Here is an 18,288-nt window from a genome sequence, read left to right on the forward strand (position 1 = left end):
CAAAATAAGCTTACATTGATATATTACTGTTCTTTGTTTGCAAGGTATTGAAAATCAGTAAAATGGTTGGGAAATTCTTTGTTTTCCATTGTTTTTTGAGAGGTTCAATGGACAATATCTCAACACAAGCTCTGCCCATATTACAGCCCATTTATGGTGTACATGGTGATACAGTAAGTGTTAACTTCACCATGGTGATGCATGATTTCATCTGAGTGTGTCCCATTGACATATTTGTCCCAGCTAAATTTCACTTTTTTCTTACAAATGCCATTATATCTCAGTTTACACTTGAAAAAGTTGCAATTAAATTTCGCCTTCGCCTTTTGAGTGCAATAAGATTACCATAAATAATTAGAGTCAATGTCGGAGTCTTCACACTATACTACATACATTTTAAATTGTGGGTAACCCAATTTAAAAAAAGGGTGTAGCTTTGAATTGATGTGATGCAGAGAATTGACTTAAATGTTTTTAGTGGACAATCAGGATAAAAACACAAATTAATTTGACCAACCATTTATATATGAAGAGCTTTGTTTCAAAACCCCTTACACCCACTTGCCCAATTTTGAGAACACATCAACAAATCATCAAAAAAATCACTGATATAAAGGGGGTTACCCAAGCATCCCGTCAAAACTGCTTTTGTTGCAAACCCCCATATATCAGTGATTTTTTTGATGTGTTCTCAAAATTGGGCAAGTGGATGTAAGGGGTTTTGAAACCAAGCTCTTTGTATACTGTAGTAATAGATGCAACTCGATAAAACTTAAGTTGAGTTGAATTCAACTAAATGATGGTTCTTAGCAACAGCTAGCAAGCTTTCAAGTCATAATTGAATAGTGGCTACCTGTTGACTTGTACTGATCACTGAATTTGATAGGGAATAAGTCAAAATTGAATTGCGACTTTTTCCTAGAGCTTCTTAGTGTAAACTATAAATTAAATTTGACAATATAATTTTTTATAATTAGAGAGGGCGGCCTATCTGTTTTTAACAGATACCAACATTTGCCAAGTCAAGGATGTTCTTCAGAAATGAGTTTTTTTTAATGTGTCTCTAGTATTGTGTTAAAGTCTTGTGGTTTAAATGAAATCAATCAGTAGAAAGTGGGCTATGTTGAAGGAACTATCCATCTTAACATCTGATTGTCTTTCAGCCCAGTAATAGTTTATGATTCGAGTTAAATGCATAGGAGATAGTCTAATCTTCATACAGTAAAAAACCAGAAAATGTAGTGGACTCATTTGGGTAACCATGTACCGCATCCCCACTACTGCCAAACTGCAACCAGACTTGATTGCCCACATCCAGCTGTAACACGACCCCTTGACTAGCTTGTAGATAAATGGATCCACCACTATCAGTTTCTCTTACTATGGCAAGGGTCTTGCGACTGCCATCCTTCATCAGGTAAACATGTGGGTCATGACTGGAGCTTGAAGAAGCTATTGTGAACATGAAGACGTATGTGCCAGGAATCTGACAGGTAAACTTGTTAGTAGATGGGTTGTAATGGCCTCCAATATTGGTTTCAATATCATCAAATGTGAGTGTGTCACCAGAGTTTCCTATCTGAGAACTTGTTTTTGCCACAGAAAAAGCTGATCTTCTCTGACCACCGGCTTCACCTTTTTGTCCTTTCAATCCACTGGATCCAGGGCTTCCTGCAGGCCCAGGGCTTCCATCAGATCCAGGTCTTCCATTTGATCCATCCATTCCAGCAATCCCACCAGGGCCTACTTTGCCTGGAAAACCTTGGAGTCCACGTTCTCCACGATCTCCACTTGGACCCTGTGGACCTGGCAAGCCAGGTTCTCCTCTCTCGCCTCGTTCACTCATGTCACCCTTCCTGCCGGCTTCTCCTTTTATTCCATCTCTTCCTGGTAAACCATTGTTGCCGGCAGCACTGGCTGCTCCTGCTACACCTGGCACACCGGCTGCTCCTGCTGCACCCGGCACACCGGGCAGACCTGCAGGACCTTGGCAGCAAGCATTGCATGATTGCATTGAGTTTTCATCAGGTGCAATGGTAGCCTGAGACCAGGCTGGTTCAAGTTGGTAGCCAATTAGTAGGCATACGATCATCAGATATGTCTTCTCCATGTTGAAGGTTGCTGCAAATAATTATACAAGAATATAAGGAAGGTTGAAAAACTATTAAATATGAGCATTTTTAATAGATGGAAATTTCAATTTATGTATTGACCTAAAGATCTAAATGCTCATATTCTCTGATCCCTTGCCAAATAAGTTTTTGAAGAGAAATTCAAATGAGCTCTGTTGTGGCAAAATGTTAATCCACTGAAAAAAACTTCTCTTCAGAACAGCCTCTCCACCAAAAACTAGGAGTGGTCAGAACACTGCTCGATAGAATGGAGTCCATTGTCACCGAAGAAGTTGACAAACTAGAGGAAGAAAGAAAAATCAGATCTGCGCTAGCCCAGTGTGGGTACCCAAAATGGTCTATTGACAAGACTAAACAGCAGATGCAAAACAAACAATCAAAACCAAAGAGCAAGAAAGATGATGAAGATCAGAGCAAAGGAATTGTCATCATTCCTTACGTGCAAGGAGTCTCTGAAAAGCTTCCAACGTTCTTTCAAATAGTACGGAATACCGAATAAGACAGCTATGAAACCCTACAATTCTCTGAAGCGATGGCTGGTTCATCCGAAAGATAAGATTTACACCTTGCAAACATGTGACTGTGTCAGTCTGCAAAATTCTGTGCCAAACTTGCAGCAAACCATACATCAGCGAAACAGGAATAAAATTTGAAACAAGACTAAACGAACACAGAAAAGATGCTGAAAAAGTAAGTCAAGGACATCAAATATACCAGGGCAAAAAGACAAGAATCTGGAACAGCACATGTCGGCCATTACAGACCATGTCACACAAGAGAATTGTGTCATTAAGGGGGTACTACACCCCTGTGGTAAATTTGTGACTATTTTTGCATTTTTCTCAAAAAATAATAGCACACTGGTAATAAAAGTTATATATATTATTGGGGCAAGGAATCCAATTACTACACTGAAATTTGAGTGACTCAAGTCAAGTGGTTCAGTGCATATGATAGGAAACGAGGTACATCCTAGCGGTACCTTATTTCTTATCATAATTAACAAACCGCTTGTCTTGGGTCATTGAAATTCCAGTGTAGTAATTGGATTCCTTGCCCCTATAATATACATAACTTTGTTACCACTGTGTTATTAGTTTTGAGAAAAATGCAAAAATAAACACAAATTTATTGAAGGTGTAGTACCCCCTTAACTAGGAGGGCAAGCATAATTGATAAGGACACAAGTACAAGTAAACCAGAAATATACACAAATCATTTTGGATCAGAAAGAGGGGTACTGAAACTATTAACCATGACAAGGGCATCTACTCTCTAAATCACATGTATGATCTGCTGTTAAGAACTGCACCCGAGGAGGCGGATCATCGCATAATGCGGCCCATACACGATCAAAATATTAATCAATATTGGAGACCCTAGATGCAGGAGTGGATACAAAATCTACCATTGTGCGTGTTCATTGGTAGATTTTGTATCCACTCTTGTATCTAGGGTCTTTGATATTGCTTAATTATATTGAACGTATGTGTATGGGCCGCATTACTGACGAAGTCGCTCGACCTGGGTGACAAAACTGTCTAAACATTGTATTGTAATTATGGCTCTAAACTATGAGTTAAATTTGGTTTTTGTCTCATAACAGAATGTTGTATGAGCTTCATATTGCACACAATTACTACAATTATTGATGAAGAAATTGGTTGGTTCAGGGAGTGAGCACTGAAACACCCTACGCTAACTTACACACATTTCATGAAGTTTTTGTGCTATATCAAAACCAGGTAACAGTAAAAAAAAATGTCAACAAATTTTTTTAAATTAGTAACTACTATAACATTAAATTATAAAATTTTACCCCACAAAGCTCAAATTCGGTCTCCTTAAATCCGCCATTTTAAGTTAAACTACATTATCAGCACCACAATGTAAACTCATGGAAAGCAAATTTTGTATCAAACAATTATTTTACACCATCTCCCGACACACTCCAATTTTTTTTTTTTTATTAAAGCGCAGTGATTTATAGTGCGCTACGCACAGGCACAACGCCTAGACGTTGATCCACAAGCCTCAGTACACTTTATATTGAGCCCATGCAGTTTATGCAGATCCCTTCCCTTGGAATTTTTCAAAAAATATTCCACACTAAAGTCAAGTCTGTACATACAAATTTGCTGAAATAAGAGGATTTGAAAGTTTCTGCATTATTTTATGGCATTTTGATAATGAAATTCTAAAACAAAAGGGGGGGGGGTCATCAGCTATGACTTTAAAAAAGGGGGGTTATCGGGTGTATTCAACTTCAAAACAGGGGTCCTAATGACAGGCACATACCTGTCACTTCTACTAAAGTTGAGCTCCCCCTCCCAAAAACACCTTCATGAAATTAAATGCCCTGCATGTCTGTGGAGAATGGGGATCAAGGTCATTCAACTGACAAGTGGAAATTTCATATAGACCATTGGATGAATGTACGATCGATCGGCATCAATTCGTCCATTTGGTTTCCTCGAGACTATGACATCAGTGCGTGCACCAGTATGAGGTGACTCAAGGAACTGGCATTACTTGTGCAATCAAAGGTGGTACATCTGTAAATGTGTGACGCATCGACCACAACATACTGATACCACTCTCTCAAGGAAGCCAAATGAGCTATAGAAAACATCTTGGTGTACTTGCTTCAATTAAATTGGACTTGCTAGCAATCATCAAACAGTGTACTTCGGTTATATATAAATGCGCTTTTATAATGCGCATGTGACCACCTCCACGCTGCCATAACAGCTTATAGACAGTAAGTCTCGAAGTGACCTTCTACATAGCGGGTGGTCTTTCTATACATTTGAATGCAAAGGCGGAACAACATGAGACTGCTGTGCAGCAAAATTTTCTATTTTGTTCAACTTTGTGATTATATTGTAAACGTTTCCGTCGTTGAATATTTTTTTCCGTCGTCAAATACTTTCAAAGTGTTGTTTTTGATAACGGAATTGCAAAATGTGTAATAATTTTGCAATTCAATTAATACTTAAATTTGATGAAATTTATCTACAGAGTTCCTATCCTTTTCTGTATAATCAGGGATGTCAGTTTTCAGGCAATTGCCTGATTTCAGGCCTTTTGCTACTCCAAATTTCTGCACTTTTATTTATTTTCAGCCGGCCCATTTTGAGGCTTTATAGCCCAAATTTACGCGCTTTTTCAGGCTTTTCCTGCCAAGTCACTTCAAGCCACTTTCATCCCTGTATAATGGTCAGTGCATGAGGATTTGGTCACGCTTGCTGGTCTTGGTATGTCGTGCCCATGGGTCATGTGCGTATTTATAAAAGTGCATTTATAGATATAACCGAAATACACTGTCAAATAAACAACACAAAACATGTAACCCTAAATTATAACATTTTTAAAAATGATCCAATCATTTCTGTACTTACCTTAATAGGCCTATTGAGACTAGTCAAAGCCACTGTCCTCTCTTCAAAGAAATCCTTGTAGACTTTCGTGGAGACTTCTCTGATTTTACTTGGTGGAATCTGAAGAAATACACAAGCTCTACTACTTTTATTAGGTATAGGATATAATAAAAGTAACTGTGAAATTTGAATTGATGCCAGTATCAGAAGCTTATCTGATGCATGACCTCCTGTACCATGAAGGGTGGCCCAAGTTGTACCCAAAAATAATATCAAGCAATGCATTAGTACAGGGTGATTGAATTTTAGTAAAACCCTTTATTTCAAAAGCTGATAATATTATACTGATTTGATTACATTGATGACTAAAGTACATTACATTACGTGCCAGGTTGCAATGTCAATACATAGGCCTAAAATATAGATGTTGTCTGTTTATCAATATTTATTCATTGCATATTTTACTAGTAGGCCTAGCACACAGAATTTAAATGTCATTGTATACAACAGTTGGTTTCAACTGTAACTGCCTGATATACTGTGGTCCTACTAAATCTTTCTTTCTTGCATAAGTCTTTGCAGTGGTATAGATTTCTTCAGTGGGTCTTTAAAATGCTACTACATGTAGTTATATAAACGACACTCAAAAGAACATTTTTCACATGGTCATATCTTGAAATTCTGTCCATCAAAATGAATTTTCAATATCCAAACCTTTATACCTTAGGCTGCGATCACATAGAAGTATACGGTATTCGCTATACGAAATACGCTCATTCAATCAGGCTGAGTTCACAATATGAGTATACTATGTGAACTCAGCCTGATTGAATGAGCGTATTTCGTATAGCGAATACCGTATACTTCTATGTGATCGCAGCCTTACTGACAACTGAAAAATGCACTGGCATGGAACCACTTGCTGTATCACATGTCACAGCCTGGAAATTGTGGCAACATAGAGTTTAAGGCATGTGAAGAAGTCAAAACAAATGAAGGTATTTGTGATAGGGTGTTGGGGTGCATGGGGGTGTATGTGTCTGTGTTTGCCTATATCGTGTTGTGTTTATGTTTGTTGGGTACAAGAGTTATTTTTGTGAGGCAATCCTGAGATGGGAAAGTCCACATTGCTGTTACAATTAATTACACACATCAAATGGGCTGTGACATGTGGACCAGGAAGGTATTTCATGTCAGTGTATTTTGTTGTTTTGTCATTTGGACAACTTCTTGGCTACTGATGTGTTTAGAGTAGAGTATTGAAGTAATCCTGTGTGTAATTTTGGTTCTTTTTCAGCCATCCAAATCAAGTGTCTTTTCAACACTCTGTTTTGGTAAAATTTGGGGGTGGGGGTCTTTCGGAGCTGTGTGGTCCAAAAACGGGTCGTTCCAGGGGAACATACCTTTATGGTAAGTTGTGTTAATTTTGTGCCCCCACCCCCATGCTAACTTCAATATTAATATTTCCCTGCTATTTGACATTACATCATTACCTGTTGAATTGAGAGTGTGAAGAAAGTGTCACAAAATGTGGACCAGTATGACATTTTAAAACTTGCATCTTTTTAAGGGACCATTCAAATTGTTTGACAAGGGTGTCGGAATTGTTACTAAATATTCGGTGTTCCCCACTCGTGTCCAATGCAAAATTTTTGGATTCCCCATTTTCTCCATTTAAGACATAACATTTATGTTCAAGTAAAAAAAATCAGATTTCCCCTCAAGACCCCCCAAAAAATTGGATTCTCCGCTTAAAACTCCCACCCCATGTAAATACTACAACATTGTTTTACCAAAATATGGTAAATATAAGCATTCCCTTTAGATGACTTGCATAACGTAATAATTCGGTTTCCATAAAATATGTAGTTCACTAACCCCCCCCCACACCCATCCATAGCCTCAGCACACTTTACATGCACCCTTGATTTGCCGCTGCAAGGATAATAATAATAATAATGGACATCTATAAAGCGCTCAAAACAAAGGGTCTCGAGGCGCTGCACAAAAGGAAAAATACCGTAAACTACAAACATCTTAAAAACTACAGAACTATCAAAAATAATATCAATTATTAAATCTTAATCTACAACAGGATAAAACCAGCAATCATAATAATACACAAACATCAATAATGCTGAGCCAATTTACACTTAAAGCTAAAAACGACTAAAATCAGCCAAATATACACATGCTGAGATCATTAAAACACAATAATCAATCATAGAGTACATAATCAGAAATAATGTGAAATAACATGGTTCGTGAGCAGTTCAGCAGTAAGCCTGGTTGAAAAGATGAGTTTTGAGATGAGTTTTAAATTGGTAAATTGTACCGGAGTTTTTAATATGAGAAGGAAGACTGTTCCATAACTTTGGTGCAATCACAGAGAAGCTCCTTCCATAGGTAGTTGTGTGGCTGGAATGCTCGCGCAGCAAGTTCTGTGAGGATGATCTTAAAACCCGACTTGGAGTGTATGCGACAATTCTGTGACGACAGAGAGATAGACTGGCGCCTGACTATGAAGGATCTTGAAAGTCAATAGCAGTATTTTGTAGGCTATTCTCTCCCTGATTGGAAGCCAGTGCAGCTGGTACCTAACTGGCATAATGTGCTCAGATTTCTTTGTCAGTGTAACCACTCTGGCTGCAGCATTTTGGACGCGTTGAAGTTTTTGGAGTTCTTTTTCTGGAAGGCCGGCGAGAACACAATTACAGTTATCTAAACGTGAGGTCACAAATGCATGCACCAATTTTTCGGTGTTTATAGAATCCAGGTATCGACGCAATTTGCCAATCCTATGGATTGCGTACAATGCACGCCAACAGACACTATTGACATGGCTAGTCATTGACAACTTCTCATCGAACAAGACACCCAAGTTGCGAACCTCCGCTGAAGAAGAAATGGTAGTGTCACCAATAGTGATGGTCACTTCAGGCACGTTTTTGTTGTATTTTGACCTTACATGGAGCAACTCAGTTTTACTGTCATTAAGCATAAGTTTATTGTCAGAAAGCCATGCCCGGATGTCACAAATGCAGGCTTCAAGCTTAGCCAACGTGTTAGTATATACGCTCAGATGGTTTAATGATAACATACAACTGGCTATCATCTGCGTATGACATACATGACAGGTCATGAAGTTCAACAATGTCTTCTATTGGTGAAGAATAAGCAACAAACAATTCTGGACCAACAACTGATCCTTGTGGCACTCCCCATTCCATGGTCGTAGGATCAGACTCTTTGCCATCAATGAGAATAGATTGCTTTCTCTCACTGAGATAAGAAGCAAACCAACAATGAGCAGTTCCTCTCACACCAAAACATTCTTTCAGTCGACGCAGCAGAATACTGTGGTCAACGGTGTCGAACGCCGCTGACTTCTTCAATAATGGTGTAACATGAGCATGCTTAAGGTCTGATGGAAAAACGCCCGATTGTAGAGACGCGTTCACAATGTCAGTAATTGGTGCAAGTAAATCAGGAAGCACATCTTTGGTGAGTTTCGCTGGTAGCGGATCAAGAGAGCAGGTTTTCACTTGGCTATGAGTGATAACCTTAAGCATATCTTCATTTGTGAGAGGTTGGAAGTTGGTGAAACTGCTCTTACATTCACGTCTTGTCATAGTTGTAGTTGCAGAACTTGACGTCGTAGTTGCGAGGTCAAGTGACATGCAAATTTTTTGTACCTTCTCATCAAAGAACTTGGAGAATCTGTTGGCAAGATCTTTTTTACTGGAATGAGTGGGCAGAGCTTTTGATGGTTTATACGCAGCGCAGACAACTTATCTACAAGATGGAACATTTGTCGCATAAACAGGCACAGTTCCTATAACATGGCAATTCTTTTGTATTAATTTTTGGAACTTTTTTGGTAGATGGCACTATCAAACAAAATGTAAAATATACAGAAATGAGAATAAAATGAAACAAAACAGCTCACAAAAGAAAAAAGACTATCACCTTGGGCATGTTGGGCAAAGGTCGATAAGTGATTAGACTTTGTGAAATCATAGAAATCCAAATTCTGATATAAAAATGTTATCTGATTTATTGCTCATACAGCAGAAAACCAGAGAAAGTGTTAAGCTTAAACCTATCACTGCTCACAGATTTTCCATTGCTCCCAAATCGTAACCAGACTTGATTGCCCACATTCAACTGCAACACAATACTGTGACTACTTTGTAAATACATAATTCCACCTCCATCAGTTTCTCTTACAATAGCTCGTGCCATCTCAGCACCATCTTTAACCAGATCAACATATGGGTCATGATTGGAATTATAACTTGATGATGCTATGGTGAATGCAAAGACATATGTGCCAGGCACCTGGCAGGTGAACTTATGAGTGGATGGGTTGTAATGACCTCCAATATTGGTTTCAACCACATTAAATGTGAGTGTGTCACCAGAGTTTCCTGTCTGTGAACTTGTTTTTGCCACAGAGAAAGCTGATCTTCTTTGACCACCAGCTTCACCTTTCAATCCAGTGGGTCCAGGGCTTCCTGCAGGCCCAGGTCTTCCATCAGATCCATCCCTTCCAGCAATCCCACCAGGGCCTACTTTGCCTGGAAAACCTTGGAGTCCACGATCTCCATTTGGACCCTGTGGACCTGGCAAGCCAGGTTCTCCTCTCTCGCCACGTTCACCTAAGTCACCCTTCCTGCCAGCTTCTCCTTTTATGCCATCTCTTCCCGGTAAACCATTGTTGCCGGGAGTTCCGGCAGCACCGGCTGCTCCTGCTACACCTGGCACACCGGCTGCTCCTGCTGCACCCGGCACACCGGGCAGACCTGCAGGAGCTTGACAGCAAGCATTACATGAGTTCATTGGGCTTTCATCAGGTGCAATAGTATCTTGAGACCAGGCTGGTTCAAGTTGGTAGCAAATAAGTAGGTATACGATCATCAGGTATGTATTCCCCATGTTGGCGTTATGCTGGTTTTCTGTATAGAAACATAAAATATAAATAATGGAAGTTAAAAGTGAATTGGAGGCAACTATGTAGAAAAAATTGAAATGGTCTGAAAATAATGGATTCACACCTCAAACTTTCCCACTATCGATATGATCAGTGCAAACAAAGGCGTACTATAGAAAAATTATCAAATTTGTGTACATCGTGGAACATACTCTTTGCGTGGCTGTGCGTAGTAAGCAGTTGTAACGCAGATAGCCTCGCTAATATGGACGCGTAGAGTAGCATTGTACGCGCGTGTAGTTAGCATGATTAGTCGCGGAGTAACAAGCGTAGTTGAATGTTCCACGATGTACACAAATTTAATATTTTTTCTATAGTACGCATTACGTACTTGTACGTACTGACGTCATGATTTTCCCACAATTCATTGCAACATTATAAAGAAATACATAAGACTTTAGAATCATCGTCCGGGGCAGTTTATCTTAACAGGTGCGAAGCTTACATTTTCAGACAATGCAGCTGGAGTGCTAAGGAACAAACTGTTTGTCAGTGTCAAAACTCTAAAATCATACGTCAAATTTGAAATATATCTCATTAAAAGAATAGGGTGTTACGTAATCAATACAAATTCCGCCATTCAGACACATGATATAAAAATCCACTCATACAATTTGTTCTTTAGCATGATGCAGTTCTCGGACCACTAACCTTGCCTGCTTTTGTGATTTATGCCCCATACCATCACTATACCCCAGCCTTATTCTATCAGATAAAATAGGTGCAAAGGTGTGAGGTTTTGTAATATGGTCAATAGACAACTTCAGAATGATGATTTGTGTACCCATTTGCATCAAATAGGCCTATTTGGCACAGTGTATAAGTAACAAATTATTATCTATTCATTTTAAGTCGCTGGTAACCAGTATTTCAAAAAAGGGTGTAACTTTGAATTGAAGTGATGGGATTCAATTTTATTCAATATCTATGCTGACCAACAGATCGTTCTACAGTTTCACGATTTATATAATATGGCCCGATATTGCCGAGAAGGCATTGAGACAAACAATATGCATGCGAAATGTTCCAAAGGTTAATGATTGAGTGAAATGAACAGATTAACTTCATCATGTTCGTCTCCCTATGCATGAGTGCGTATATTTATGGCCTTTACAATATTATCTGATGTTCTTGATTAGGTATGAGGTATTATATTTATAAAATTAAAAAAATAGTTATATTAAGTGAAATCCTAGCACAAATTCAATTCATTCAATTGTCTATATACTGTGTGCATATTTGTGCTCTCTTTAAAGCAAGGAGAAATAGCTTGTCAACTTAATGGAAACGCGTTATGAAGTATCTGAAAAGATATAGCTCAGCGGCCAACAAAAAGTAACTGTCTAGATTTTCTCTCTGAATCGGCTGTATTTTACATGTAAGAAAATCAATCGCATTATCGTGTTCACTCTGGCGTAAGTTTGGGCCCTATTTGACTCATAGGAACGTTCGAAAGGACCCCCGCGACTGTCAAGGTAAAATGAATAGATAATAATTGCAACTTTTTGCTAGTCTAAACACTATTGAATATGAATACAATCCATTTGCTTACTTACCTAAGTAATCAAACTGTCACCAATCTCAGCCTGTCTTCAGTAAAATCTGTATCAAATTCTAAAAGAGATGATCCAATCATTTCCTTTTTGTGTGAATTGTATGAATCCGTAAAGCGATAAGTGAATTATGCAGCAAGTGAATAAACTTATATAGATACTAGATGCAAAGCCGGATATAGTACCTCCGGTTGTGAAGGGTGATTCAAGTTATGCTGGAACATATCCAACATCAGATTGCAACATTTTGTCAAACCTGTCACATGGGGAATTTAATTGTGAGTATTAGGTATGACTCATTTTGATTGATCACATTTTGATTGAAAAACCAAACATAAGACAGCTCATTTTGTGAAAATCTGAATATTTATTAATCTACATTTCAAGATAAACACTCAGCTGATATAAAGTCCTCAACAAAAGTTTAGAAAGTTTTTCAAGATCTATATCTCAGATTATTTGTGACATGTTCATATCATGTTGCATATCAATGGATAGCTACTTTATTCCCCTTTACAGTGACACCACATTTGAAACAATCACCTTTTTCACGGCTGAGTGCACGTCTTATGAATGTAGTGGGGCCTAAAACAGAATGTGCTAAATTGACCATTATTCTGTGCTCAAACAAAACTAGTTGCTAACCTCAATAACAGGTGGAAAACCATACACATCCATAACAGCCAGGCACCCTCTCCTCATGCTACTCACCAGCCTGGTCACATGTTGCTGTGGGATCATGCATTCCATTTTTCAACCAGGATTTGTCGCAGGTCATTCAATTTGGTTGCTTTGGCACCAGGCCCGTACGCAGGATTTTATTTGGGGGGGTGCTGATTTTGAAAAAGTGGACTTTTTTCCAAGTATACTTTCCCAAAATTTTTTGGGGGGCCGCCCCCCCTGCCCCCCCCCCCCCCCCCTGCGTACGGGCCTGGCTGGCACGCACTGCATGACTAAGCATGTCCCACAAGTGTTCAATCTGAAATTTAGATGCTTGAAAAAAATTTCCAAGACTTTCATATCGTGTGGAATAGATTATTTATTGGGCACAATATCACCAAGTTGTGACCAGCCCATACAAATGTTGTTTAAGTCACACAAAACAAACAGGTCTAAAATTTTAACAGCTGATAACACCAATTTAACATTCACAACTTGAAGTTGATAATAAAGAGATAACAATAAGTTGAAATAAATAAATAAATAAATAAGAAAGCTAAATAATTTGACCTCAAAAAATGTCCCCAACAAAGATTCAAAAAGTTTCCCCAACAAAGATTCAAAGAAGGTTGATAAAGTTTACTTTGTGTAGCTTTATACAGAATGTGACAGGAAATTGGCATTCTAACAGGATTAATAATATTTTGATATTTGACTTTTGACTTTTTTAAATAAATATTTTGACCCATTACTTAAAATCCCTTTCAACATAATCTGTAGGCACAATTGCAATAAAATATCAAGTGCTTGCATAACATATATAAATCTTTATTTTAGAAAACATTACTTGTGTTTACGATAACAAATGTGACAGCCCATTCACTTGAGCTCTTCTTACAAATACCATTATGATGATCCAGTTTACTTTTGGGAAAACATACAAGATGTAGCTTGAGTGGAATTCAAGTGATGCTCCATAGCAACAGCTAGCGACTTTGGAAGCTATAATCAATTAGCAACTGTACCTGTTTACTCTATAGATGAGTTGACTTCTGACATCAATGCCTGGCAGTATGCGCACACATCATCACAATTTTCATTGTTGTTTGCCTGGCAGTATGCACGGCTGCGCGCGTATCATATTATGCTCAGGGCTCGTGTGACTCCCACCACATCACAATAAGGCTATTGAACAGTGCAATGGTTACATGGGGTTCTCTCAAGCAGATAACAACATTTGCCAAGTTCAGGATGTTTATCAGAAATAATTTTACAAAAATGTGTCTATGGTTTTGTGTTAGAGCCTTGTGGTTAAATGAAATCAGTCAGTAGATAGTGGATTATATTGAACCAACTATTCATCTTAACATCTCTGATTGTCTTTCAGCATGTTAATAGTTTATGATTAGAGTTCAATGCATAGGAGCTATATAGGAGATAGTCTAATCTTCATACAGTAAAAAACCAGAAAATGTAGTGGACTCATTTGGGTAACCATGTACCGCATCCCCACTACTGCCAAACTGCAACCAGACTTGATTGCCCACATCCAGCTGTAACACGACCCCTTGACTAGCTTGTAGATAAATGGATCCACCACTATCAGTTTCTCTTACTATGGCAAGGGTCTTGCGACTGCCATCCTTCATCAGGTAAACATGTGGGTCATGACTGGAGCTTACAGAAGCTATTGTGAACATGAAGACGTATGTGCCAGGAATCTGACAGGTAAACCTATGAGTCGATGAACTGTAGTGACCTCCAATATTGGTTTCAATCACATCAAATGTGAGTGTGTCACCAGAGTTTCCTGTCTGAGGACTTGTTTTTACCACAGAGAAAGCTGATCTTCTTTGACCACCAGCTTCACCTTTCTGTCCTTTCAATCCACTGGATCCAGGGCTTCCTGCAGGCCCAGGGCTTCCATCAGATCCAGGTCTTCCATTTGATCCATTCATTCCAGCAATCCCACCAGGGCCTACTTTGCCTGGAATACCTTGGAGTCCATGTTCTCCAAGATCTCCACTTGGACCCTGTGGACCTAACAAGCCAGCTTCTCCTCTCTCACCTCGTTCACCTAAGTCGCCCTTTCTGCCGGCTTCTCCTTTTATTCCATCTCTTCCCGGTAAACCATTGTTGCCGGGAGTTCCAGCAGCACCGGCTGCTCCTGCTGCACCCGGCACACACGGGCAGACCTGCAGGACCTTGACAGCAAGCATTACATGAGTTCATTGGGCTTTCATCAGGTACACTGGCAGCCTGAGACCAGGCTGGTTCAAGTTGGTAGCCAATTAGTAGACATATGATCATTAGGTATGTTTTCTCCATGTTGATGGTTTATGCTGGTTTTCTGTATAGAAATATTAAAATAGAAATAGTTGAAGTTAAAAGTGAATTAGAGGCAACTATGAAGAACAAATTAAAATGATTAGAAAATAATGGATTCACACCTTGAATTGTCCCAATACAGATGTGATCGAATTTGGTATCACATTGAGGGCAAACATGAATTCAGAATCACATAATTTGAGCGCAAAGTTATGTAAATCCTCATACCTGAATCGGAAATGTGGAACTAATTATGAGGTTGGTTATAAGGCCTATCCCATCACACAACATAATAAAACATTGAGATTACACTATAAAGCAATGCGGTTCTCGGACCACAAACCTTGCTTGCTTTTGTGATTGATGCCCATACCATCACTATACCCCAGCCTTATTCTATCAGATAAAATAGGTGCAAAGGTGTTATCCTTCCAGCACACCCCTACCTACTACCCCACCACACCCTACCCCATAAACCCTATTCCCACCTGACCCCTAACCTCATCCCAACCCCACACCATCCCTATCCCACCTCACCCATACCCCATCCATCCATCCCCACCCCACCCTTACCCCCATCCCACCCTCCACTGTTTACCTTCCTACGCTCTGTACCTACCCTATCCTACTCCCAACACTTTTACCCCTTACCCCACCCCTATCTACCCTACCCCACCCACCTTTACCCATACCCTTATCCCCTACCCCATCCCTCCACTGTTTACCTCATAAATTCTACAGCTACCTACCATTCATTCATTCATTCACCCATTCCCTTACCCACCCTCCTACCCTAACCTTACCCTCCCACTATACCCCTACCCTAACACCTTTACCCTTAACAAACCCTACCCCATGGTACCCCACCACTAAGGCCTAAAACAATTGTTTGATTGGCGTAACATAAAAAATATTAGGGTAGGTTGGTCGGCAATTTTTTAATCTTTATTTTTTTAACGCACATTTTAAGCTGTAAATTGTGTAAATTGGAACTTCTTTAATATTTTTTTTTTTAATTACATTTTTTTTAATTGTTTTAAATTTTTTTTTGCAAAAATGTAAGAAAAAAAGTCTAGGGTCGGGCTTATTTTTAGGGTCGGTTGGGTTACGCCAATCTAACAATTTTTTAAAGTTTTTTTTAGGCCTAATCTACTCCTACACATTCATACCCCTAACACGCTCCTACCCCATCCATCCTCAACTTCACCTGTACCCTTACACTACCTCCAACCACCTCTACCCTCCCACCATTCCCTACCCTATCCCACCTTACCCCCTATATGGCACAGTGAATAAGTAAAAATTGCATTGCAACTTTTTCCTAGTCTAAACACTGTCTTTGCATCTCTATTGAATATGAATACAATCCATTTGTGTACTTACCCAAGTAATCAAATTAACACCAATCCCAGCCTGTTTTCAGTAAAATCTGTATCAAATTCTTTGGTAAAGAGATAATCCAACACAGTTTTCTCTTTACACAAATTGTATGACCTCGTAAAGCTACCAGTGAATTATGCAGCAAGTGAATAAACTTGAATTGATACTATATAGATGCAAAGGCGGATATAGTAACTCCGGTTGTGAAGGGTGATTCAAGTTCTACTGGAACATATCCAACAACAGACTGCAAACTACATCTCCTGGATAATGTTGTGGCTTACATATTAATGACTCACTAAACTGATCACATTTTTATTGAAAAATTAAACAAGACAGCTCATTTTGTGAAAATCGGCATATTTATTAATCTACATTTCAAAAGAAACATTCAGCTGATACATATCAGCATGGAATAGAATATTTATTGTGCACAATATCACCAACTTGAGACCAGCCCATACAATTAAATTTTAAGTCACACAAAACAAACAAGACTAAAATTTTAACAGCTAATAACACCAATTTTAACATTCACAACTAGCAGTTGATAATAAAGAGATAAAAATAAGAAATGCTGAATAATTTGACCTCAAACCACAACCCAATTGTACAAGAAGAATGTTGAATAAGATGAATGTTGAATAAGAAGAATGTTGAATAATTTCATCTGAAAAATTGTTTACCCAACTGTCTTAAAAAACATTGGATTATTCCATTTGAAATCCACACTACCCCTGTGGAAGATTTTGGAAATATCTTCCACAGGGGGAGTATCTTTTTCAAATGTAATTGGTCAGGGTTAATTATTTTGAAACCCATACTACCCCCTGTATTATAGCTTTACCTAACCTTCCACAACTGAAGTGAGTATTTCAAATATAAGTTATCCAATTGTCTATTCTATTCAAAATTCATACTCCCTCTGTGGCAGACTTTAGCTAAATCTTCCACATGGGTAGTGTGGATTTTAAATGGAATAGCCCATTTGAACTTTTTTGAAACAATATTTTGACCAATTACTCAAATTTTTGTCAACAGTTTGTTGCTCTCCACTTAAGGCCAGAGTAATGGAAGACACATTCGTCCACGACCGAATTTGAGATTTTTTGATATTTATCAACACTAAGATGTATTCTTTCACTTGAAACTGATAAAATACAACTTGCTAATATTTATTCGTATTTTTGCTTGATTTATTTCACTCTTTTCAACTCTAAAAAGTCACATGGCTCAAGACAGCTTAGTAAATTGGCGGAAATAATGAGTCAGAAATGCTTGAATCGAAATATTGTGATTACGCTGCGCGATTCGCGTCAGCGTGATTGTGGCGTTAACTCTGCTTGGCGTATGTCCAACGCAGTCAAGGCGCATTCGGTATGTTGTTAACGCCAGTAAATGTGGTGTAAACAAAACAAAAATTTGCAGTCAAAATGCCACTTAGATTTTTTAATTATTTTGAATTTTGGCGCACTGAAAGCAGAGATTATAGATTCATTGGTGCAAAAAGATGCATATTTAGACCATGCACCAGATACAGCTTTTACAAGTGTGAAAGTCTTACCGTTTTAAAATTTAAGGACGTTTTGTGCATAATTTTGACATTTTTTTACTAAAACATCGATTTCTCAGAGTTCACTTTTGACAATATTGCACGATTTTTGTGACAAGATAACTCAAAAAATATGCAAGCAAAGGGTAAACTTTTTGCACTATCCTTTAGAGTACATCAAAGTCTAGGGAAGGTTTTTTCATTTTTTCAAAATATTTGTTTTAAACAAAAATATACACCATTATGTGCAATTTTTAGCTTAATAGAGTGACAAAATGGCTTTTTTCACATGTTTTTTTTCAATATTTGA

General features: G+C 38.5%; 3 protein-coding genes across 3 annotated transcripts; all 3 read right to left on the reverse strand.

The window, feature by feature from the left end:
• Positions 1-130: 130 nt before the first annotated feature.
• On the reverse strand, positions 131-5,648 carry LOC140161184 (uncharacterized). The gene is made up of 2 exons (XM_072184633.1): positions 5,534-5,648; positions 131-2,121 (listed from the first exon to the last, which is right to left on the reverse strand). Exon 2 carries the CDS (start codon positions 2,108-2,110, stop codon positions 1,208-1,210), a length of 903 nt encoding a protein of 300 aa, XP_072040734.1. The 5' UTR covers positions 2,111-2,121; positions 5,534-5,648; the 3' UTR covers positions 131-1,207.
• Positions 5,649-9,551: 3,903 nt separating this feature from the next.
• Positions 9,552-12,180, reverse strand: LOC140161186 (uncharacterized). Its single transcript, XM_072184635.1, has 2 exons — positions 12,062-12,180; positions 9,552-10,470 (listed from the first exon to the last, which is right to left on the reverse strand). Exon 2 carries the CDS (start codon positions 10,448-10,450, stop codon positions 9,569-9,571), a length of 882 nt encoding a protein of 293 aa, XP_072040736.1. The 5' UTR covers positions 10,451-10,470; positions 12,062-12,180; the 3' UTR covers positions 9,552-9,568.
• Positions 12,181-13,275: 1,095 nt separating this feature from the next.
• LOC140161188 (complement C1q tumor necrosis factor-related protein 4-like) lies at positions 13,276-16,696 on the reverse strand. Its single transcript, XM_072184636.1, has 2 exons — positions 16,430-16,696; positions 13,276-15,068 (listed from the first exon to the last, which is right to left on the reverse strand). Exon 2 carries the CDS (start codon positions 14,935-14,937, stop codon positions 14,161-14,163), a length of 777 nt encoding a protein of 258 aa, XP_072040737.1. The 5' UTR covers positions 14,938-15,068; positions 16,430-16,696; the 3' UTR covers positions 13,276-14,160.
• Positions 16,697-18,288: the final 1,592 nt, after the last annotated feature.

The sequence above is a fragment of the Amphiura filiformis genome, chromosome 9, assembly GCF_039555335.1.
Source record: "Amphiura filiformis chromosome 9, Afil_fr2py, whole genome shotgun sequence".
NCBI classification, from domain to species: Eukaryota; Metazoa; Echinodermata; class Ophiuroidea; order Amphilepidida; family Amphiuridae; genus Amphiura; species Amphiura filiformis.

What these genes read in the sequence shown, in the direction of transcription:
- LOC140161184 (XM_072184633.1), bottom strand. Translation starts at nt 2,110, where the DNA reads ATGGAGAAGACATATCTGATGATCGTATGCCTACTAATTGGCTACCAA.
- LOC140161186 (XM_072184635.1), bottom strand. Translation starts at nt 10,450, where the DNA reads ATGGGGAATACATACCTGATGATCGTATACCTACTTATTTGCTACCAA.
- LOC140161188 (XM_072184636.1), bottom strand. Translation starts at nt 14,937, where the DNA reads ATGCTTGCTGTCAAGGTCCTGCAGGTCTGCCCGTGTGTGCCGGGTGCA.